General features: G+C 39.1%; 1 protein-coding gene across 1 annotated transcript in view; it reads left to right on the forward strand.

Annotated features, from left to right (window-relative positions):
• SV2C (synaptic vesicle glycoprotein 2C) overlaps positions 1-23,615 on the forward strand; it is a 109,031-nt gene extending 85,416 nt beyond the window's left edge. The window contains exons 7-13 of the mRNA XM_069880751.1: positions 5,446-5,556; positions 6,949-7,037; positions 7,367-7,531; positions 10,088-10,221; positions 11,452-11,655; positions 12,556-12,715; positions 22,789-23,615. Of these exons, the coding sequence (XP_069736852.1) occupies positions 5,446-5,556; positions 6,949-7,037; positions 7,367-7,531; positions 10,088-10,221; positions 11,452-11,655; positions 12,556-12,715; positions 22,789-22,972 (1,047 nt within the window). The 3' untranslated portion in view covers positions 22,973-23,615. The remainder of the gene's footprint in view (positions 1-5,445; positions 5,557-6,948; positions 7,038-7,366; positions 7,532-10,087; positions 10,222-11,451; positions 11,656-12,555; positions 12,716-22,788) is intronic.
• The last annotated feature ends 732 nt before the right edge of the window (positions 23,616-24,347 follow it).

The following is a 24,347-nucleotide window of genomic DNA, read 5'->3' on the forward strand; positions in this document are numbered from 1 at the left end:
TTGGATGTAGTTTCTGTTGCCTCCATTTAATTTGTTCCATAAAGCATATTTAATTTCATAGAATCATAGAATAACCAGGTTGGAAGAGACCCACCGGATCATCGAGTCCAACCATTCCTATCAAACACTAAACCATGCCCCTTAGCACCTCGTCCACCCGTGCCTTAAACACCTCCAGGCAAGGTGACTCAACCACCTCCCTGGGCAGCCTCTTCCAGTGCCCAATGACCCTTGCTGTGAAAAATTTTTTCCTAATGTCCAGCCTAAATCTCCCCTGGCGGAGCTTGAGGCCATTCCCTCTTGTCCTGTCCCCTGTCACTTGGGAGAAGAGGCCAGCACCCTCCTCTCTACAACCTCCTTTCAGGTAGTTGTAGAGAGCAATGAGGTCTCCCCTCAGCCTCGTCTTCTCCAGGCTAAACAACCCCAGCTCTCTCAGCTGCTCCTCGTAAGACCTGATCTCCAGCCCCTCACCAGCTTGGTTGCTCTTCTCTGGACTCGCTCCAGAGCCTCAACATCCTTCTTGTGGTGAGGGGCCCAGAACTGAACACAGGATTCAAGGAGCGGTCTCACCAGTGCCGAGTACAGAGGGAGAATAACCTCCCTGGACCTGCTGGTCACACCGTTTCTGATACAAGCCAAGATGCCATTGGCCTTCTTGGCCACCTGGGCACACTGCTGGCTCATGTTCAGTCGCTGTCAACCAACACCCCCAGGTCCTTTTCCTCCAGGCAGCTTTCTAGACAGACTTCTCCTAGTCTGTAGCACTGCACAGGGTTGTTGTGCCCCAAGTGCAGGACCCGGCATTTGGCCTTGTTAAACCTCATGCCATTGGACTCTGCCCAGTGGTCCAGCCTGTTCAGATCCCTTTGCAGAGCCTCCCTACCCTCCAGCAGATCGACACTCCCACCCAGCTTAGTGTCATCCGCAAACTTGCTAAGGGTGCACTCGATGCCTTCATCCAGGTCATTGATAAAGACATTGAACAGGGCTGGACCCAGCACTGAGCCCTGGGGAACCCCACTTGTCACTGGCCTCCAGCTGGATTTCACACCATTTCCCACCATTCTCTGGGCCCGGCCATCCAACAGTTTTCCACCCAGGAGAGTGTGCGTCTGTCCAGGCCAGAGGCTGACAGTTTCCCAAGCAGAATGCTGTGAGAAACTGTGTCAAAGGCTTTACTGAAGTCCAGGAAGATACATCCACATCCTTTCCTTCATCCAGCAGCCGAGTCACTTTGTCATAGAAGGTGATCAGGCTAGTTTGGCAAGACCTGCTTTTTGTGAACCCATGTTGACTGGGCCTGATCACCCGGTTCTCTTGCATGTGCTTCATGATAGCACTCAAGATCACCTGCTCCATGACTTTCCCTGGCACTGAGGTCAGACTGACAGGCCTGTAGTTTCCTGGGTCCTCCCTGTGACCCTTCTTGTAGATGGGCACAACATCAGCCACCTCCAGTCCAGTGGGACTTCCCCAGTCTTCCAAGACTGTTGGAAGATGATGGAAAGGGGTTTGGCCAGCACATCCGCCAGCTCCTTCAATACCCTTGGGTGAATCCCATCCGGCCCCATAGACTTGTGTGTGTCTAGTTGGGCTAGCAAGGCTCTGACCACCTCCTCTTGGATCACAGGAGCCTCATTTTGCTCCTCTAGCTCCTGGGTTAGTACACAGACGGAACGACCCTCCTTACAACTAAAGACTGAGACAAAGAAGGCATTAAGTACCTCAGCCTTTTCCTCATCCCCTGTCACTGTTGTTCCTTCTGCATCCAATAGGGACTGTATGGTCTCCCTAGTCCTCCTTTTATTATTTATATATTTATAGAAAGATTTTTTGTTACCTTTCACAGACTTTGCCAATCTGATTTCTAGCTGAGCCTTAGCCTTCTGATTTTTTCTCTACACAATCTCACTTCCCTCCTGTAGTCCACCCAAGAGGCCTGTCCCCTCTTCCAGAGCCCATAAACATTTCTCTTCTTCTTGATATCACTCAAGATCTCTCTGTTCAACCAAGCTGTTTTTTTCCCCTGCCGGCTTTTTTTCCGGAATATGGGGATGGCTTTCTCCTGAGCTGCTAGGATTTCCTTTTTGAAGAGCTCCCAGCCCTCATGGGCTCCCTTGCCCTTGAGTACTGTCTCCCATGAGACTTCGCCAACCAGCCTTCTGAAGAGTTCAAAGTCTGCCCTCTGGAAATTTAATGCTACCGTCCTTCTAACCACCCTCTTCACTTCACCTAGAACAGAAAACCCTATCATCTCATGATGGCTTTGCCCTAGGCGTCCACCTACTGCCGCATCCCCCACAAGGCCTTCTCTGTTCACAAACAGCAGGTCCAGGAGGGCACCCTCCCTTGTTGGTTCATTCACCAGCTGTGCAAGGATGTTGTCTTCCACGCACTCCAGGATCCTCCTAGACTGCTTCCTTTCTGCTGTATTGTACTCCCAGCAGATATCAGGCAGATTGAAGTCTCCCACAAGAATGAGAGGCATCGATCTATAGATTAACCCCAGCTGTTTACAGAAGAGCTCATCAGCTGCTTCTCCTTGGCTGGGTGGTCTGTAACAGACTCCCATCACAAAATCTACCTTCTTATAGGCTCCTCTGATTTTAACCCACAGGCACTCAACCTCCTGATCGCCACAATCCATCTCAACAGAGTCCAAGTCCTCCCTTACAAAGAGGGCTACCCCACCTCCTCTCCTACCCTTCCTACCCGGCCTGAAGAGTTTGTACCCCACCATAGCTGCACTCCAGTTATATGAGTTGTCCCACCACGTTTCCGTGATGGCAACAACATCATAGGCTCCTTGCCCTATGACAGCTTCCAGCTCTTCCTTCTTATTCCCCATGCTGTGTGCATTGGTGTAAATGCACTTCAGCTGAGCTGCTGAGCCTTCAGCCCTCTTAGAGGGAACAAGAGTTCATTCCCAATTGCCTGGTAACTGGAGTAGCTTGCTCCAGAGTGCCCGTATCTCCCTTAGCACCCCGAGGTGTGTTCTCCCCCACTTTCTGTGTGGTGAGGTACTGGCGGTCCTCACCAGCACACCCTCTCCCAATTTGCTCCACAAAGCAGCCCAAGAACGCTTATATTTACCCTGAAAGAAAGCTGATTATGTTCTATCATGCTAAATCCATATTTATTCATACACCAGTGACCTACACCACCACAACACATCTTCTCCTAGAAGCTTTTTTCAGAAATAATATTTATTCTTGTTATTTTTATTATCAAGGATTTTATCTTCAAAGCTTTAGAACAGAGAATACATCAGCTGATGACAGCTAGTTCTAAAATTAGAAGCTACATAATAGATGTACTCTAGTTACTGACAGTAGAGGTGGTGGCTTTAAGTAGTTTTGAAAATCTCTTCTCAGAGCAATGAAGCTAATAGAGGTGGTAGTAAGTCAATAGTATCTTCTATTATGGGCATATCCAAGTTAAAGGTTTATGTGCATGCATAATTATCCTCCTGAGTTCTTAAAATGTACATTCATTAGACTTGTCAGGTTAAATGTTTAAGCAGAAAAAAATTGTGTAGCTTTTAAAACCAAAATTGTCTCCAGTCTTTCATTGCCATTTATTAATTAAACTTCCTATTTTCTCCCTGCAAACATATTCCTTTACAGCACGTCTTGATTTTGTAAAATTTTTAAAAATGCACATTTCTAGCCATCACTGTTAAACAGAAGTTCCATTTTTATTTAAATTGATATTCTTTATTGTTTTTTCCTTCATTCTTCACATGCTGACAGCTGAATTTTCATGGTCCAGATGGACCATTGTCCTCATGCAATAAGATTTTTCTTACATTAAAGAACCATCAAGGCCAAAATCTTTTTGTTCCCAGTCATATAAAATGGACCTAGGACACATACATGTGTTCCCCCAGCCTCCACAAATTAGTCAGGTGGTCAGAATGGTGAAAGGCTGCCCTTGAGCCTACAAGAGGGGTACTGGCTTATATAGCATGATTCAAAAGGCATGCCCTTTCTGCCTGGAGGTGTGGCATATGTGGATATCTTTATGTACAAGGTCTTAAATAGTCATGGAGGACTCAAATCAGTCTTTTGAATAACATGTTTCATAACAGCAGTTTAAGGAAAGCTTAAAATCAATGCAATGATGCAGACAAGATTATTGCTATTAGAAGAGGCATGATGAGAAGGATACAGGCTTTTGATATAGTTATGGTTTGGCAATAGACTGAGCTGCAATATTTCAGAAATGAGGGTGGTTACATCTAAAAACACTTAGTGGGCTTTTGTTTGTTCATGGGATGAGGATGCTGGTACATCTTAAACAGTGTACATCTGTAAAAGCAGTGAGCTTAAAACCAGAGCTTTACCATCAACACTGCTATTCCCTGGAGTCCTATAATCCACTACGATACATCTGTGGGTAGTTTTGTCCTCATTCTACTAAGAAACACAAACTATTGCTACCTTCAGAAACTGCAGCCAAACATTGAACACTCAAATCTCTTGCTCTCTTCTTCTCTGTATGTCAGTCTCTTTCCCCATATTACTTATTTTCTTTCACTTCTCCATTTCTCTTCTTTTTAAATAAACTGTGGATGAATGCAGTGCCTTTTGTGATAATGCTATGAACTTGGGACCAAAGTGGAAGCCAAAACCAACAACATACAATGGTATAACTTTGTCAGGTCATGTGTCTGGAAAGACCATTTTACACATTCTTGTTCTGCAACACAGGAGAGTGGAAGTAAAAATTAGCATTGTAGGTAACACTACATTCTCTGCCACCTGCATTTCATGCAATTCTGCATTTTTCCCTGATGTCTCTTCATCTCATCTCACTTTAGATTAAGTAGATGATTGCCCATAGCAATAATAACATACCTAGTTCCAGATCATTTCACACAAGTTTTTCTCTGCATTAAAAAGGATAGTTAAAGTCGACATCCAAAAGACAAAGAGAGTTCTCTGTCTAACACTACAGGAAATAAGAACAGAAGGAAAATGTTATTAAACTATTAATTCTTGATATTTCAAATACTTCTATTTTCATTACTGTATCTTTAATCAATAGACTTTCAATAATGTTGTGATAACAAGTCAGAAAAAAACTTGATAGCAAATCCTGGACATGGTTAACTGAAGATTTAAGTGATATCCTTTGTGACATTAGGGGTGTGTACAGCAACACTCTAGCAGAATTTGACAGTAAAAGCTTGTATCAGTCAGAGGAAATGGAATTCCTGCATGCTTTGAAATTTGAGATTTTCCGATACAATTGCATCCACAAGGAATTTGGACATTACAGTGGTCTATTATTCCTTTATATTTCTAAAGCATTTCTACTGTAAAGACAGGTTTAATATCTGTCCATTCTTAGTTTATAGGATTTATTAAAACCTTCCAATACTCTTTGACAGGCAACTAATGATTCAATAAAATACAAATATTTGTTCTGTTTTTATTTCAGGTTAACAGAATCAAAACCCCAAAGCAGATAGATGAGCTCATAGAAATCGAGAGCGATACAGGAACTTGGTACAGGAGGTGCTTTGTTAGAATTCGCACAGAGCTATATGGTGTAAGTAAAAGCATCTATGTTCATTCTGTAATTAACTTTCTTCTTTTTAATTAGCCAGATGGGATGAGTTGACTGAGCTAATGTTGGTGGTAACTACAATGCTACATTTTCCATACAACTGGTAGATGCAGCAACCTGTGTAAGGCTCTGCTTTCCAGATGCAGAAGAGGCAAAGACCCACCTCTGATCCACCAGAGGTTGTTCCTAACTACTGGGGAGGAAAATGCTGTATCGGTCTTCACGTATGTGATGGCTAGTACTTAACTAGCTGTATTCCCAAGCACCACAATATAACATGCACTGGGAATGCATATCAATGTATACCTGTGGAAAGAAGTGACATGTGACGAGATGAAGAATTATCAGCAGGAACTTGAGGAGGCCACATTAGTCACAAATGGTAAACTTGCGTATAAATTATGTAAATGCATGTCAATAAAATACTGGTAAGTCATTTGTTGCATATATTTTCATACATGTCAAATGTTCTCCAGAAAACTATGTTAGACTTATTTTAGAGAGGTTAATACAAGCTCACTAGGACTGTGCTCCATATACTTGTTTAATTTTTTTGCAAAACCAAAATTATGCAGTGTCTTTAAACCTTGGAATGAAAATGGAAAAAAAGCCTCTTTAATTAGGAAAAGAAAGTGAAAAATAGCTTTTCACAGCTGTTACAATCTGGCGTCTTAAAGCTCTCCACAGCTCTGTTGAAGTGTGTTAAACCAAGGTTCTTCAAAAATTTCTTTGCTTGGAAAAATGGCATTTTCCATATGAAAAACAAAAGTAGTCTAGTAAGTGTCAATTTTTGTAGTTATTCATCAAAAAATGGTGTAGTTGAGGATCAAAATGTTATTATTTGGCCTTTTAACTAAAATAGGTCATAGCTGTTGCAGCTTGGTTGTTGCACATCCTTGTTATGTTACTGGAATAGCCCCTGGATCAGAGTGCCTTCGTTGTTGCACAATGAGTGTTAAAACCTCCTAGGACAGACTGCCTCTCCTCTTCAAAAGCAGGAAATTATCCTGAGATGAGAGAGAGAGAGAGAACAACACCATTCTCAGTCAGCTTTGCTGTAGCATCTCTGACCCGGGGCGGGGGGGGTATGGCCAGGTATTCTTCATATTTTTTTTTTTATTTCACCAATTTCCAATGGTAGGTTATGATAGATCAAATTCTGAGTGTGTCCCTGTTGAGCTATGGATTACAGTTTGTCTAAACTTAAAGCATTGCAATAATGGGAAGTGAAAAGAAACTATCTCTGACAAGATCTCTGGATTATTTGAGATGGTGAAATGAAGCAAATAAGAATTAAGAACTCCTGTCATTTAAAACAATTCAACAATTCAAGTTCAACAATTTAAAGTAAACATATTTCCTTATCATTTACAGATTTGGTTGACGTTTATGAGGTGCTTCAACTACCCAGTGAAGGATAATACAATCAAACTTACAGCTGTATGGTTCACCCTGTCTTTTGGGTAAGAGTAATTGAGATCTTAAACCATTTTGGGTAGACTTAACAGAAGGATCATCTGTTTGCACATTTTTGTCACTATGATTATTATTTTTATTCAGAAAAGTTTTATTCATTATCTTTCAAAAAATGTTACATTTATCAGTTAGTCTGTTTCTGGTTACATGGCTTCTTCTGGTGTCAGTATCTTTCAATACTTTTATTTTATGGACGATTTTATTATGATGGAGCAACTACTCCATCTTGTAAGCTGCTGAGGGAGGTGCTCATCCTTACCTCACACATATTTTGAACAAAAGAGATTGACAACTGAGCTTTTTCTGTTTTTCACAGCTACTATGGCTTATCTGTCTGGTTTCCTGATGTCATTAAACATCTGCAGTCTGATGAGTATGCGTCACGAGTGAAACATTTCCGCAATGAAGAGGTCTCAAATTTCGTCTTCAACTTCACACTGGAAAATCAGATTCACAGCAATGGAGAATACATCAATGACAGGTTTAAAGATTTCCTAATATCCTGACTGAGCTGGAATAAACAAATGCATGTTTTAAAGCATGTCCTAATAATCTACTCTTTTTCTCCGTTAGCTAATAATAGATGGTTTTGTTGCTTTCTACTGGGAATTTATTTCTGTTCTTGATTTCTCATGAGGAGAAGTGAACCTAAACATGCCCTGATGGTTCCTTTGTGAAGATCTCCCATACAAACCCAGCTTCTTTTTCATCCTGAAAAACAGACTGAAAATGATACATTATATTAATGATACTCCCTTTCATAGAATCATAGAATCATAGAATAACCAGGTTGGAAGAGACCCACCGGATCATCGAGTCCAACCATTCCTATCAAACACTAAACCATGTCCCTTAGCACCTCGTCCACACGTGCCTTAAACACCTCCAGGGAAGGTGACTCAACCACCTCCCTGGGCAGCCTCTTCCAGTGCCCAATGACCCTTGCTGTGAAAAATTTTTTCCTAATGTCCAGCCTAAATCTCCCCTGGCGGAGCTTGAGGCCATTCCCTCTTGTCCTGTTCCCTGTCACCTGGGAGAAGAGGCCAGCACCCTCCTCTCCACAACCTCCTTTCAGGTAATTGTAGAGAGCAATGAGGTCTCCCCTCAGCCTCGTCTTCTCCAGGCTAAACAATCCCAGCTCCCTCAGCTACTCATAAGACTTGTTTAACAGCCCCTTCACCAGCTTTGTTGCTCTTCTCTGGACTCGTTCCAGAGCCTCAACATCCTTCTTGTGGTGAGGGGCCCAGAACTGAACACAGGATTCAAGGAGCGGTCTCACCAGTGCCGAGTACAGAGGGAGAATAACCTCCCTGGACCTGCTGGTCACACCGTTTCTGATACAAGCCAAGATGCCATTGGCCTTCTTGGTCACCTGGGCACACTGCTGGCTCATGTTCAGTCGGCTGTCAACCAACACCCCCAGGTCGTTATCCTCCAGGAAGCTTTCTAGCCAGTCTTCTCAGCATTTGGCCTTGTTAAACCTCATGGCATTGGTCTCAGCCCAGTGGTCCAGCCTGTTCAGATCCCTTTGGAGACTCCCTGCCCTCCAGCAGATCAACACTTCCACCCAGCTTAGTGTCGTCCACAGACTTGCTAAGGGTGCACTCAATACCTTCATCCAGGTCATTGATAAAGACATTGAACAGGGCTGGACTCAGCACCGAGCCCTGGGGAACCCCACTTGTAACTGGCCTCCAGCCGGATTTAACTTCATTTACCACCACTCTCTGGGCTCAACCAGCTTTCCACCCAGGAGAGCATTCGTCTGTCCAGGCCAGAGGCTGACAGTTTCCTAGCAGGGTGCTGTGAGAAACTGTGTCAAAGGCTTTACTGAAGTCCAGGAAGATACATCCACAGCCTTTCCCCTGTCCAGCAGGTGAGTCACTTTGTCATAGAAAGCGATCAGATTAGTCTGGCAAGACCTGCCTTTCATGAATGTGTGTTGACTGGGCCTGATCACCTGGTTCTTTTGCATGTGCTTCATGATAGCACTGAAGATCACCTGTTCCATGACGTTCCCCAGCAATCTTCAAACCCTGGCAGTTTTCAAACTGTTTCTACTTTGGGTGACGTCTGTCAGCAAAACTACCCTTTTTCACTTGTGGCTTTTTCCACTTCTTCATGTGAAATAAAAGATATCACAATAATAATTATATATTTCTACATCTGAGGGTTTTTCTGTTAGCATAATGAAGTTATTGGCCGAATTATACAAAAAAATAAGTCTTGAAACATTTTTATGGTCTAGTGACATAGAGGTAGAAAGTTACTGCTAGCAATACACTTTGTCATTGACTTCTTCTATAAATTACTTGTTTGACAGTCATGATGAAAGCCCTAGGAGTTAAATGAAAGTCAGTAGGAAGGAGGATGTTCAGAAATAAGAAAAGCTATTGACAATTTGTTTGAACCTGTTTTATGAACACAGAAATTGCAATTACATCCATGGACGTGAGAGTAACAAACACAGACTTCTAATTAGATACCTAGCTGTATAACTGGCAATGTAATTGTTTTCAAGTTAAACCATTTTTTAACACTTGGACCACTACAGTTTGATTTGGACCCTGATGCAATGCCCAGTGTGTAAATACAGATTCTTTAAACAATTCCGTCTTTCCATCCTGTTGGTATTAGCAGGTGCTTGTTTGTTCCAAACAACATGATTTCCCAGTTTTCACCTGTCATTTAAAATTGCAAGTAACAGTGATTTTACAAGGCTCATCCATGAATGTCATGACATCAATTTTGGTTGATGACTAAGTACAAGTAATAACTGAAATAGTACCAAAGAAACTGTATTGCCAGCTTTGGCCGGTAGATATGTGGAGCTACTTACCTTATTTATCTTATTTGTCTTTTTCTGAAAGACAGTATTCTCAAATCAGTTATTCGTTATTTACACCTCCAGAATGCCTTTAAGGAATCATTGTTACTGGGGATGAGAATTTTTTGACCCGTGTAGCTGCATCATCTAGACCTGTTTCTCTTTCTAATCCGTCAAAATAGACTAACAGAAATTATTTGTATTGGGCAGGTTTATTATGATGAAGTTTAAGTCAGTAACCTTTGAAGATTCACTTTTTAAGAACTGTGTGTTTGAAGACATTACTTCACTGAATACGTACTTCAGGAACTGTACTTTTGTGAATACCACCTTCTACAACACAGGTATTACAAGAGAAAACTCTGAGCATGTGTTGTTTAGCTGTGTGTTCTCCTCTTATGTTTACACCTTCTGGATTTCTAATAAGGCATACAAGAAGTCCTCTTGTAGGGAATAAAAAGCTATAAAAAATCCAACAGGCCTCTGTAATGTAATAACAGAAAAGTGAAAGGATCCCACTAGAGATACCACAGGCCTAATATTGACTCAGGTAATAAACTTCTCCCTCTGACTTTGATCATCTCTAAAGAGTCTGGAGAGGAGAAAACATATTTACAGCTTTACTGGTAGATTTAACAAGTGTATTTTTATTTAGTCTAGAGGGGATTGGTGAAATACTGTTTATTGTGCTTGTTGTATCATTTTGAGGTCAGGATTCAAACTACCTAATCTATAATCATTCCTGCTCTCTTAAATATTACAACAAAAATAGGAATGTGTGTTTTTTATATGTTTAAACAGAGGAGTATTTTTTTTTTTTTAGTTTAATAACACATAACTGAAGGCAGAACATGGCCAACTTTCTTACCACTTTCCTGTAACTCCAGTGATTATAACAACAATAGTTAAGTTTCAGACTAGGCAATGCCCAGTTCTCTTTGCAATGAAGGAAGGTATCCTTGATTCAGGGATATAAGGGTGACAGGAAGAAAGTGGAAGTATAGGGATAGGTCTTTGAAATGGTATTGGAAGAAGAATGGCCTGCACATTCTGAACAGCTGCACGTAGTAACTCATCCATGTTTGAACTGAAGACTGTAAGGCCTTCTCAGAAATGAAAATCTGTTTAGTCTGAATTCTGTGGGAACATTTTTCTTTAGAAGAAGTCAAACCAAATTTACCACAATTATCAGTCTCAAAATGCTGTCTAGAGTGGAAAGAGAAGGTCTAATACCAAGCAAGACAGAGTGATAGAAACTTTCAGATACCTAGAGCTTTTTATGAAAGACCAGCTGGTTCTGAAAGGCCTTAACCAAATACAGTCCAAGCAGAGCTGAAATACAGTAATATAACTTTCCTAATTCGAGGCCTTAGTTGCTCTTTTCCATGAGCTTTGCATATTTTTCTATGAAGACAAAAAGGTATCAAAATTAACAACAATAACTAGTCTGATTTTATGAAGCAGTGAAAGCACTGAGTTGTCATTAGAGTTGCTCAAACTTGAAATGTTTTTAATTTAAAGCTGCACATGGAGTTGACTGTTTGCTGAAATGTTTCTTTTTCTTCTTTCCACAGATCTTGAGCAGTATAAATTTGTTGACAGCGAATTGATAAATTGCACATTTTTCCACATCAGGACAGGATGCCAGATTTCTTTCGACGATGACTACAGTGCCTACTGGATTTACTTTGTTAATTTCCTGGGAACTTTGGCAGTGTTACCAGGGAATATTGTGTCTGCTCTCCTGATGGATAGAATTGGACGGTTAACGATGCTAGGTAGGGGCTTCACTTTAAGAAAGGGGAACAACACCCAAACCCAAAGCTCACCTGATAAAGTAACACATTCTCTTTCTAAAGAAGTTCAGAGACATTCAAAATGTTCCTTCAGCAGAGAGTTCATTTACATGGCATCACAAGTGCCATTTTTAAACCCCCCAGTTTGGAGACTCTAGTCACAAAGGGATTTGTAACCACTTCTGCTGTGCCCCATTACCAGTCATTGCTTTCCCATGCTATTATTACAACACAATTATTCAGGCGTTTGGAATGAGATTTTGGAGAGTGCTAGCCAGTACTTTTGCTCGAGCTGAAAGGGAAGGAAAGCAAGATGTGCCTTCAGCTAGTGTAGCTGCTCCTTGGAAGAGTCAGCAGTTCTCTACCTGTTGTCTATTTTGCAAAGTAACACAGGTGAAAGATACATCCAGTGGATTATCTGCAATGACAAATCTGTTTTCAATTTAGTTTAAATAACCATGCAGTATTTTGTTGTGTTTGTTTTCCAGGAGACTATTTCTGTATAAATCCAATTCCCAATCAGTGTTTTTATTGCTACAATATATGAGTCAGTTTCATATAATTACAGAAAATTATAAACAAGAAAGATCATGGTAGTTTTTCCCAGGCAGCTTCCTTTGGGAGTTCAGAGAGGATTCCAGCTTAATACTTTATGGTATATGTTAACGTTTGAGGAGTTCTGGGGTTTCCTTTGAGTAGGCCCCTTACATATGTCTCCCTGACTGTTCCTTTCAGCAGAGGCAGTCTCTTTAATTTTTATCTCAAATATGTAGGTCAGTTATTTTGCTACACTGTGTGTATAGAAACATTAGACAAAACAAACAAAGATTATTTTTTAAATACAGTATCGCCTCATGGTTATTCCACCTGTCTCATACCTAGGTGGTTCCATGGTTCTCTCTGGCATCAGCTGTTTTTTCCTGTGGTTTGGAACCAGTGAATCCATGATGATAGGTATGTTGTGCCTCTACAATGGCCTCACCATCTCTGCATGGAACTCTCTAGATGTCATTACTGTGGAGCTGTATCCTACAGACAGAAGGTATGTACAGATATAGCTCCCCTAACCTCACTAACACTATCTCTATCAGCAAAAATGGTAAAAAAACATATGATCTTTACAGAGGTAGTGATGATTGAGTGGGCTGGACAAGTAATTTGTCTTATGAAGAGCAAGGAGTGGGGGAAGAGTGGGTTTTTCTTGAGCTATGTGGTATACATTATGCTTTAAATATCACCTAACCAGGAAAGTACCACAAAATCGGTTACATATGAAAAAAGAAGGCCTAAACACTACTCTTATTTAAAATACAGCTAATGAGTAGCACTTCTGAAAACAGTAGTGTTTCCCCCAGAACTGCTGGCTATAAAGACAGTAGTTAGTCCAAACCAGTCATATAGCTGGATTTGTCTGTTGGCTGTGAAATGATGGGAATGATAATAAAAATCACTGTCTGGAGCTGAACAGCATCTTCTACAAAGGATTGTGATCTTGAACCATGCTGACCTGTTAACCATTCTCCTGTGAATTGTTATGCAGGATCAGTAGGAGTGTACATGCTCAGCATTAAGTCAATACAAAAATGTGTTGGGCACTAATCCTGGCTCATCAGGGCTCTTGCAGGAAAGCTCAGGACCATTTTTGTGTCCTGCAAGCATTGCTGCTAGACGACACGGGGGCAGGGAGCGTGTTCAGGTACAAGGAACATTTTAATGCCCATCTTATGTCACTTAATGGGCTGAAGGAAGAACATTTAATTTGTATGCTGTTGTATGTTAAGCGTGAAGATGTAATAGCTGCATTTTCTTGAATAGACTGGGATATTTCTCCTCTCTCCTTAAACAAATTTATTTAAAATTTCCCAGATTTCTGCCAAGGGACAGTGTATCTTTTCTTCTATCACAGCATTAAGCATTATTCTTTGTGTCATTCCCTAGCAGTTTCAAATAAGGTGAAAAATATTTCCAGTTTATAAGTGTGTGATTCCTTGCTGGCAAGTTTAAGTTTTTGGTCAGAGGGGCAACAGGCATTAGTGTTGTCCATCAGGAGAGGAAGTCTGTTGTCTGTCATTGACATTTTAAAAACATATGCTTCTTCATGCAATAAATTGATGTCCATTGTTGTGGATGTATCAAATAACCACACTAAGCTACTTATGAATCCAAAACACTAAACTCAAATATTAAAAATTAATTATTTTTTTACATCTCGGGAAATTATTCTTCCAGTCAAAATTATTCCATCATCCCAACTCTATTACATAGTTTTTAATAAATACCCTTTAGAAAAAGTTACCTTTTTTGTGTTCCTGAATCTAACAGCCACAAATATTTTCTTAAAATGAAGTAAAGAAAAACCATTTGAAAATCTGTTGGCGTTAATAGAAGCAGAAATAACCTTCATTACTAGGAATGACAGAATGTAACTGATATCATGGGAATCTGTATTTCTAGCTAATAGTTGATTTTAATAGTTTCTGCTATCTTTGGGATTATAGAAAGTTCTTCTTACTTTTTCTTCTTTAAAAAGCTTACGTGTGCAATAATAGCTGTCTGCAATTCTAGCTCAGAAATTTACTCACAGCTGGGTTGTTGGGGCTTTTTGCAATGACTCAGGTAGAAAACTTGTCACTTTGTATTACCAATATGAAAAGGTTGATAGGCCAGTGCCAGGAATGACATTGCTGATACATAGTGTAGATGAGAATTTTTTTTTTCCAGAAGTCATGAAACCACCACTGCCAGTTTTTACCGGCTGAATTACAAGGGAACAAGTAGCTCTAGAAGTAACTTCCTAGACGTATTTTTTTAAGACCAGGGCAAAGCTTCTTTGTGTTTCATAGAACTATTTCAAAATTAATACTCACAAGGTTTCAAGTAACTTTCTTCCCAGATCTTTTTCTCTGACTTTTTTTCCCAATCCAGATCAGCTACAGTTTCATAACCACCATTGCCCTCTCTTGTTGAGTCTTTCCTTCTAAGATTCCTCTTATAGCCATAGCCTGACAAAACTTGTCACAGTTTGCTGGGAATTTCCAGCTCCTGCAAGCAGCTGGAGGGCTGAACAGCCTTTCCAGGTAGTCAAAAGCTTCCTGATCTGTTTTTCTATATGACACCCTTCATACTTAAGGTGATTACCTCTTTAAGTTCAAAGCTACATCCGGAATTAATCTGGTCCTGAAATTGGCTTCCAGTTTCTGGCAATCTCGGAACAACAACTTTGCTTACTCTGTAACTATTTTATTATTCCAATATGTACTTTTTTTTCACTCCTGATCAGTGAAATGACCAAAACCCAGCAACAAAGTGCAGCCAGAGGTTAGGCAGGAAGAAAAGTGTATGGAAGTAGGCCAGTCCGTGCCACCATGGACAAGAATACAGGCTGGGTAGCCTCTATTTTTCCTCCTGCACAACTCCTTTTGGAGAGCAGCCAGTTACCAAACTGTCGGGGCTTTGCCAGTGCCGTGAAGCGTAATACAAAAGGTGTTTCATAAATCGTACCCCAGATTATTTAAGGATTTCACTGCTTTTTTTTGCCTGGTAGAGGTGTGGTGAGCAACTTGGAAATGTGCAGCATATATACACAGCACACATTACAGTTTCCTCTTCATCAGCTGCCCACAGGGCAGAGTTAAGGTTGCCTCAGATTAACAGATTTGGGTTCTCAATGCATTCACACTCGTATACCTGTTTACATCTCTCTTTACAAAAGTCTATATTTGAGGGAATTAAGTAATTTGTCCCATATTCCTGGTGAGTACTTTCAAACTTTATGCCATTTATCATAGCTTAGAGACCGTATAGATTTCTGATGGTTCTCAGACAGATGACAAATTTGTGTTAAAAGGTGAAGATACGTTACTAATGCTAGTCATAGGTAGGTTTCTCTCTTCCAGATGACATCCATGGTGGTAACAAGTAATCATTTGATAATATTTTTGTGGATTTTTACTTTCCAATATACAAATTTTAAAGGACATTCATGATGACTAGCCGCAAATTAGCTGATTTCTGATAAGCGAGTAAATTAACCCAGCTCCAAAATATAAAGAACTTGCATTAGCTCTTCTTTTTTCTCATCTTTTCTCTTCTTTTGTCTTATCTTCATAGCGGCCTTTGTTATTCTGAACTTGTCAGCAGGTCCTGAAAACTCTTTGGTTAGTCATGACCTTCTTGAAAGCCAAATGAAACTAATACATAGCTCTAGAAGCTCTGCTCTGAAGGAGAGTTGATGAATGTAATGCAAATATTTTTGGGTGCTTCCCTACTCTTTCATAAACTTTCCATGTTTTCCAAACACTGCTTTTAAAAGAGATGATGTAGAAATTGAGATACAGAGAAGAAGATATTGTTAAAAATTACTTTCGGTGCCTGATTTGACATAAGAAGTACCAACAGTCCCAGTAACTGAGCATTTTAGAAAAACGGATGGGCTCAAAGTGTAACTTGTGTTGCAGCTACAAGTGCTCAGCACTTCAGTAACAGAAGCTAAGCTGAGTACCCAGAAAATGTGAAATGCATATTTGATGACCATATAGTTAGCTTTAATCAACTTGCTCACATCATATATGAACTCTATGGCAAAGGTAAGGATTGTACCCTTTCTCCTGACAGCACTCAACTGCCTTAGACATCAGACTACTTTATCTTGCAGTCCCCAACCTTATACACAGTGCACTTTCCAATTTCTGCAGCAGATGAGTGAAATCAAGTTTTCCTTACAACATTTATGTTTTACCCTCAAGCTTACTTTGCTCTGTGCATTGGCAGAGCAATGTGGAAAAAAAATACTGTATGATGAGGTAATTATTGCTTGTGTTGTAATGTGTGTGCCCAAGGGGCTTGCAATAACACTGCACATTTTCCTAGCTGAGCCTGTAATATAAATATAAATGGAAGAGAGTTCAAAATCTCTGAAGAACTAATATTTAGGACATTATTATGACTTCTAAATGCAATCATTACTTTCACTCAAATGATAATTATCTTCTTGTGAACTAACTTGGGAAGCACCAACTTTATAAGCCAAGACTCTTGTCAAGGAGTAGATAAAACAAATAATCCAAACATAAACAGAAAGTGGAATAGAAATAGGTCATCTCCCACAGAGTAAATCTAGGTCACATTGCATCAGATAACCAACAATTCATCAGTTTTACTACCACTGCCAGACATCTGGTTTTGAATCTTGGCCAGGGATATTTAGAATTCAAGGTGTGCTATAAAATGAAGTCATCCTGTTTTGCCTTTTAATATCTCTGAAATAAGTTCATAATGTTTTGGTTATAAATAAGAAATAAGTCATATAATTTCATGTACCTTTATTTATGTTTTTCTCTTCTTCTTGAGCCTTGAGAATCCATCCCCAAAGTAATAAACATTATTCCAATTTTGTATTATTGTGGTTGTCGGAAGAGAGTTTTGTATTCTTTTGAGTCATAATAGCAATCATCAACTTACAGTGGATTTCCTGACAGCTATTTTCTACTGCCATCCTGTGGATGTGGTTCAACTGCATTTTGTTGAAATTTCATATTAATGTTTTTAAGGCATAACATGCTGAACCTATGCAATGCTTTGAGCAGTAACGCGAGGCAGGAAGGCATATTACACAGTTTACTTGCACACTGAGTGCTGTAATTGGCCAGACTGAGATATGCGTCTTTGTACCAATTTTTTTAAAAATATCTTAAAATGATTGGACATTAGAAAATTGTCCATAATACATTCAGAAACTCCGTTCTAATAGCTTTTGCATATTATCAACACCCACAAAAGTGTTATTCAGAGCTTTTTGTAACTTGCTGGATAGTCTTAACACTTACTCTGATAAGAAAGTCATCAAATGTTACTGTAGTATTTGGAAGATACAGTTCCAAAAACCTGGGCATGGTTTAGTATTCGATAGAAATGGTTGGACTCGATGATCCAATGGGTCTTTTCCAACCTAGTGATTCTATGATTCTATGAAATGTGTGTGCTACGCACTCAGTAGCATTCCACTGCAGGACAAAGAAGTTTTTAGGTGCTCTATCAGCAATGGAAAAGTGGACCTGGAGTATTTTATGTAGGAATATAAGCACTTGGTCTAAGATATATATGTTGCAACCAGGAAACAAGCTATTTTAACCTAAGGGGTTGGATGATCCCTCTATTTTCAACTGTTTGGACTCTTGCCATTTTTATGTCGAGCTTGGGTGAAAGGAAGTTATGCATTTTTCTTTGTCATAGCTTTCTTAGCAACATAAGTAAAATACATTAGGGAAAATTTCTTTCCGTAACATCCAGCTTTCTCTCAGACCTGACATCTTTATAAGACTGCATTTTTCTCTTATCTATTCTAAAATCTGTAACTTTTTTTAAGGCAATCCAAAATTGATTCACCAGCATTACCTTACTCATGTGCCTGAAGGATTTTATGGTATTCTTTAACTGGACAAGGAATTTCTGCTACCAAAATCCCTTGACCAGAAATAAGAATTTCTCATGGAATCAAAAAAAAAAAATTTGTTCCAGTGTTTCACCCAGATCAATTAACAGAAATTGGTGTCTGTAGTAAGGGTCTTATGCCTTTGGACTTTTTGCTTAATTCGTTTATAATGCTGATATAGAATCATAGAATAATAGAATAACCAGGTTGGAAGAGACCCACCGGATCATCAAGACCAACCATTCCTATCAAACACTAAACCATGCCCCTTAGCACCTCGTCCACCCGTGCCTTAAACACCTCCAGGGAAGGTGACTCAACCACCTCCCTGGGCAGCCAATTCCAGTGCCCAATGACCCTTTCTGTGTAGAATTACTTACATTTGAACATTTGCAGACTTTATGTACGCTCTTAGCACTCTCCTTAAAAACTGTAGCACCAACTCGACTAGTGTTGCAAGAGAAGACCATGCTCATATATGTATGTTAATTGCAGAATACTTAGTTCCTAGATATTTTTACTTCCTTGGATCCAGTAGAATTAATTATAAAGGTATGAATTAATACAGATTTTAGCTGATTTACATCAGAAACACTGCTTTAAAGATGTTTAAAAAACAAGTCTGAATTTGCTATCTCTAGATCTTAATAGTTTGCTTAATGACTTTGTTCTGACTGTAATTACAGACCTAATTCACATTCAAATAAAGTATTAAAATTAAAGTATATGAAAGCAGAAATTTGAACAGTGACAATGCTTTTCAGGTACAGGTCACAACATCATCTTACTTAAGCCTGTAAAAATCTCAGTATTCCTGCCAATGATGTGCATATTTTAGTCAAAAAGACTTGCATGAGAACTGCTTAAAGATCAAAAGATTGAACTTCTGCTGTGTTGTTCATTTTGTATCATCAGGACAGCCAAGGGCAGTAAAAAAATGGGCTTACTTTGTCTTACCCTTCTTTGTTTATAATTTGATAACATTAATGGGATTAGACTAATAATGATCCCTTACAAATGGAAAAACAGAATAAGTCCATTTTACAAAGCAGAACTGTTTTTTCAGTGCCAACAAATTACCTTAGTTTTGCACAGATATAAGAGATATTGTATTACAGAATTACTTCAAACCTTAATAACATAATCTCTGTGTATAATCTATAATAGATCTAAATCACCATGGCAGCCCTGAATGTGTTATTCTATTTGTAGCCTCCAGGACATGAAAAGAAACAGTCCAAGCTGCTCAGAAAATTTTATTCAGATCTCTGTTACAAGTAATTATATAAACAAATAAAACCTGTGAAACAGATTGCCTTTATAAGGCTACAGGTATAAAAGGTATAAAGGTATAAAATAACACTGAATGTAAGTAAAGCATCCCCATCTTATTTTTGTGCTGTTGCCTTTCCAAAGTTTTCCTGCCTATATCTGTACAATTTGCTTTAGATAGACCTATGAGTTCTTTGGGGATTTCTCATATCTCTGTGAATATCCTGGGACTGTTGATGACCAAGTGTCTTTTTTCTCCATGTTTTCTCCACTGTTCATTTTTTTTCTGTGACTGTTACCTGGGGCAAGTTTGGTTTTACATCAGTACTGGCAGCCAAAAAAAATTGTATTTACATGTGCAGACACTTATCACAACCAGTCAGCAACATAATTTTAGAAATAGTTTCTATGTGTAAATGAGGCCAAAGTAAGAACAGTTATGACTCTATTCTTCTTCCCCTGATTCGTTCAAAATAGCTGCGCTTGTTAGTATCCTTTCACATAAACTCTGTTTTCCAGGCTGGTTGACTTTAACCTCTTTGTATCTCTTTGCAATAAAGCTTTTTTCACCAAAATCTTTCCTTTTCATGTTCTTCCTTTCTGTCTGTGCTCTCATTTACCCTAGAAGATGGATTAGCCTGGAGCTCCTTCCCTCTCAGGAGCTCCTACCCATTCTTGTCAGCTCCCTCCAGACTTTCTTACGATGCTCTGCTTTTTCTGCCCTGAACAGATGTTTCTGTGGTAGAGATTGGATCATCGTGCAGACTTTGAAAGATTACTCCAGTAAAGTGGCTGCTATTTGTTGGTTCCTTCAGTTCATCTCCCACTCCTCCTTTGCACTGATTCTTCCAAAAGTCTTCCTTAAAATGGGCAAGTTTTAACTTTTTTATGTCTCCTCCAAGGACAGCATTTTCAAGGAGCTGCTGCATATGTTTCTCTGCAAGAAAGTTTCACAAACCGTACTTCCAAAGTTTCCTTATCTGCTCTCAGGCAGCCCACGCTGGTCTGCACTGTGGGGCAGCAGAGCATGTCACTTTGTAGATGGCTATCTCCAGGATGTGCATGTTTTGCTTTTCTTGACAAGTATTATTGAAAGCACTGCAGGTTTAATGAAATCTAGGGAAAAAAAGCAAGTAAGGGCTTTGAACATTCAGCAGGAATTCAGTCTCTTCTGCTTGTTTTTTTCACAATGTTTCTGTGTAGTTTCTGCTCTGCTATCAGAATGACTTGTCACTTCTTTCTTAGATATCACTGATACTTACTTTCATGCAATATCTGAATGGCTGCAACATTTTGCACAAAGGGGAATTATGATTACTTCAAGCAAAATAATAATTACTTTGCTAAATCTCATGTATTTTAAAGAGATTGAAACACTGCTGTCAACTGCACAACAAGTAGAGCCACACTTATAAATTTATTACAATTATAATCACTCAGCAAAAGAGACTAACTTGTGCCTTGTCCAGGGGTCAGAAAAGACGTATAATACACAGAGCTGACATGGAACGGTAAGTATCAAATCTTCTGATTTTACTTCCATAATGTTTTAGACAAAGAGGTTTGACTGTGGTCTGCAACCATAGATAAATTAATATTTAACATTAACAGAAAAAAACCCACCTTTTTGAAGGTATATAAACTACACTGTATCATGCCTTAATTCCATTCTGCAAACATCTTTTCACTGATTTAAGAATCTGACTAAGTGCCATTACTTCAAGTTAGCATATTTCTGAATCTTGCTCAGATTCCGAGTTAACTCTGTGGGTTAACTATAATTCTACTTCTTCAAGAAAAACTAGTCTGATTAAAAAATATATCAAAAGGATCTAAACCTACCTTCATCATTCTTTTGGTGCAGAACCTCAAATATGCCAGAATTGGCATAATTCTGAAACACAGAATGTCAGGACATGGGTAGTGCTGAAACCCCCTGTACATCCTGGTCAATTATACTAAACACAAGCTTTTACCCCTTCTCCAGTGTAAGACTGGCATGTAGGGAACTGAAGGGCCTGACTGATGAACCCTATTGAGATCCAGTTGCCAGATCTGCAGAAGAGCAAAAAGATGAATTAGTGATACTCTGGGCTATGGCCATGTCCATCAATTGCTTGAGGGAGAGGAACTCTTCTCACTTGATACCATGGTTTGCTGTTATCAAAATAAAAAATAGTGCTGTGAAGAACAATGAGAGTTTATATCCTTCTCTCACCTTGGCTCAAGTTTTCTTACTTCAAGTTGATTCTCTGGACTGCTCTTTAGGAGCTCCAGAAGTTGTTTCTTAGACTTAATTCCTGGGCGTTCAGGCTACATCTGAGCATATCTTCTTCCCTTCCTTCACATGCACCTCAGTATAATAACTGGGAATCTTTTTAGTCACTCAGACCATTAGTATTTCTGTTATTCCCTGCTGTTTAGGCTGGAGACTTTTTTTCCTTTTGATGGCAGTATATCATATAAACAAGAAATGTTTTGTCCTGAAAGTAGTTTCTGTCCTCCTGATTCTTATTTTATCCCAGTGAGTACAGTGAGAGTTCTGCATAGTCTTTCTTGTTTCACTTCTGAAAGATCTGAGAGATGTTAGAGTTTCTACTATCATTCAGATGTTTTTGTTTGGATGTTTTTGGTAGGAAAGGTTATTCCTGCAGCTAGAAATCATAGAGTCATGTCAAAACACAATTTATTAAAATTGTGGCAGTTTGCGTAATATACCTACATACCGGTCACTGAACATCTAAAATACTATGTCCAGACTACTAAAATCATGCTACTGCAATGCAAAAGTCCTTTTTCAGTTGCTGAGGTCATACTTGCTGTTGGCAGTCTATTTTATTTCCCTTTTTTCCAAGTTTCTCATCTATCTCTTCTGTACAATACAGGGTGGTATTTTGGTGTGCTGTTTTCTTTAACTCTAAGAGATAAGCATTCATTGCTATTGGAGGTCTCATTAGTCTTTTGTAAAAACACTGGTTCTTACACTTACCACCTGTAAGAAATTAATTTCTATTCAGTAGCTCAAGATGATCATCCTTTTGTTTTGGCGAAGACTTTCTCAAATCACCAAGAAGCTCTCAAAAGATCTCACACCTCGTGTCTCCCAATCCAGCATTTTCAGTGTTAACTGAATTTCCATTTGCATGTCTCTTGCTCTACTGTAGAGATGTACGGTTACTTATTCAGTCATTCATTTCACATTTTGGTTCCTGAGGCAGCAGAATTAATTTGCCTCAGTATATGCTGTAGCAACTGATTTTGGGGTTTGTATTATAAAGACAAACACAGACCCCTTGTTCACTTAGATTCTGTTTAAGATATTGAAGCTATACTGATTTATTTCCACTGAGGATTTGTCTCAAAGGATTTACTCTTTCACCCATTTTTTGACTTTATTCTGTTTTCTCTTCTAGGGCAACAGGCTTTGGCTTTTTGAATGCACTATGCAAAGCAGCAGCTGTACTTGGAAACTTAATATTTGGTTCCCTTGTTGGTATCACCAAAGCAATCCCTATCCTCCTTGCTTCTACTGTTCTAGTATGTGGAGGTCTGGTAGGACTTCGGCTTCCGGACACAAGAACCCAGGTGTTGATGTAACTGGAAAAAGCCATTTATTAGTTATTTCCTTCTTTGTAAAAATGTCAACTCTCCTGACCAATAGTGCAAAGGCTTCAGATTCTCAGTCCTTAACTCACATATCAGAAATCAAACTCAAAAGACACTTTGGAGTGGCAGAGACTTAGAAACCTCTGTACGCAAGTTTTAAATTTCACTTCTGTTCACTTACATACATTGCTACTTGAAATCACTTAACTTCAAACTGCAAAGCCATCTCTTAAAACAATTTCAGTGACATGTCCAGGGGGATAAAAACCATATCAATTATTAGATATTTAAAATGAAAAAGTCATATTGTTTAAAAATACATGCTAAATTTGGCCATGACATTGTGCGCTTGTGTAACCGTACAGACATGAACATCAATTACTTAGCAGTGTTAGTGTAGGGAATGTTAATATAGCATGTATCAATGCAGGCAGCATTAACTGGGAAACTACAGACTATATCAGTACTGAGAATACTGACCATCTGTGGCTGTGTGTAGATGGTAAAAACTTGTGGCAGTGCCTCTTTCTAGGGAAATGTTTTTAGGTAGATTCAATATAAAGATTATCAACTGCATCTTGTACTTGCTGAGGAGAAAGCAACAGCTACTACAAGGAGATGAAAATCCTATATCGGTGAGAGAATAAGAAAATAAGCACTCTCACTTTTTGCTGCTGATCCTCCATAAAAATTTTGTTTTCTTCTCACCTGTGGCATCTGGATTATTTTTGCCATTTTAAAACAGTGAATTTTTCTTAATCTAGGAGTGAATCATTACACATATTTATGTTGTGAGTATGATTAGAGGAAGGATCAGGCCAGTGAACTATATGAAAAGTAAGATACTTTCAGAAAACTGTGTTTGGTATTTACATTTCTAAAGCATTATCCTTTCTCACAGAATGGTTATAAAAATATGTGATTGTACAGTGCTACATAGTAAACTTAATCAGGCCATATCTTCAACATAGAGTATACTGTGATTGGAACATCTCAAAAGGCTTTTTTTTAAAAGAAGTATATCAAAACAAAGAAGAGGAATAACAAAACCCACCTTCATTATTTATACACTTCTCCTTAGAACCATTTTCTCAGCTGATTTTTAATAGTTCCAGACATAGCTCTTCATTTAGCACTCTGAAATATCTCTCTGAAAGGCCATTAAATAAGAAGCCATGCCAAAGCAGCAGTGAGTGGTAATGTCTTTATTAGACCAAGTGCAAAGATGGAAAGTAAAGAGTAGTAACTATATTCTTTGTAAGCCATATGCTGAGGACCATTCTGGGTTACTGTAAAGAGTTCCTCATCTGGTGCTCTGTGAAGATTATAAGAGCTCTTTAAAATGTTAACATTAAAAATTAAACAA

Source organism: Phaenicophaeus curvirostris, chromosome Z, assembly GCF_032191515.1.
Source record: "Phaenicophaeus curvirostris isolate KB17595 chromosome Z, BPBGC_Pcur_1.0, whole genome shotgun sequence".
NCBI classification, from domain to species: domain Eukaryota; kingdom Metazoa; phylum Chordata; class Aves; order Cuculiformes; family Cuculidae; genus Phaenicophaeus; species Phaenicophaeus curvirostris.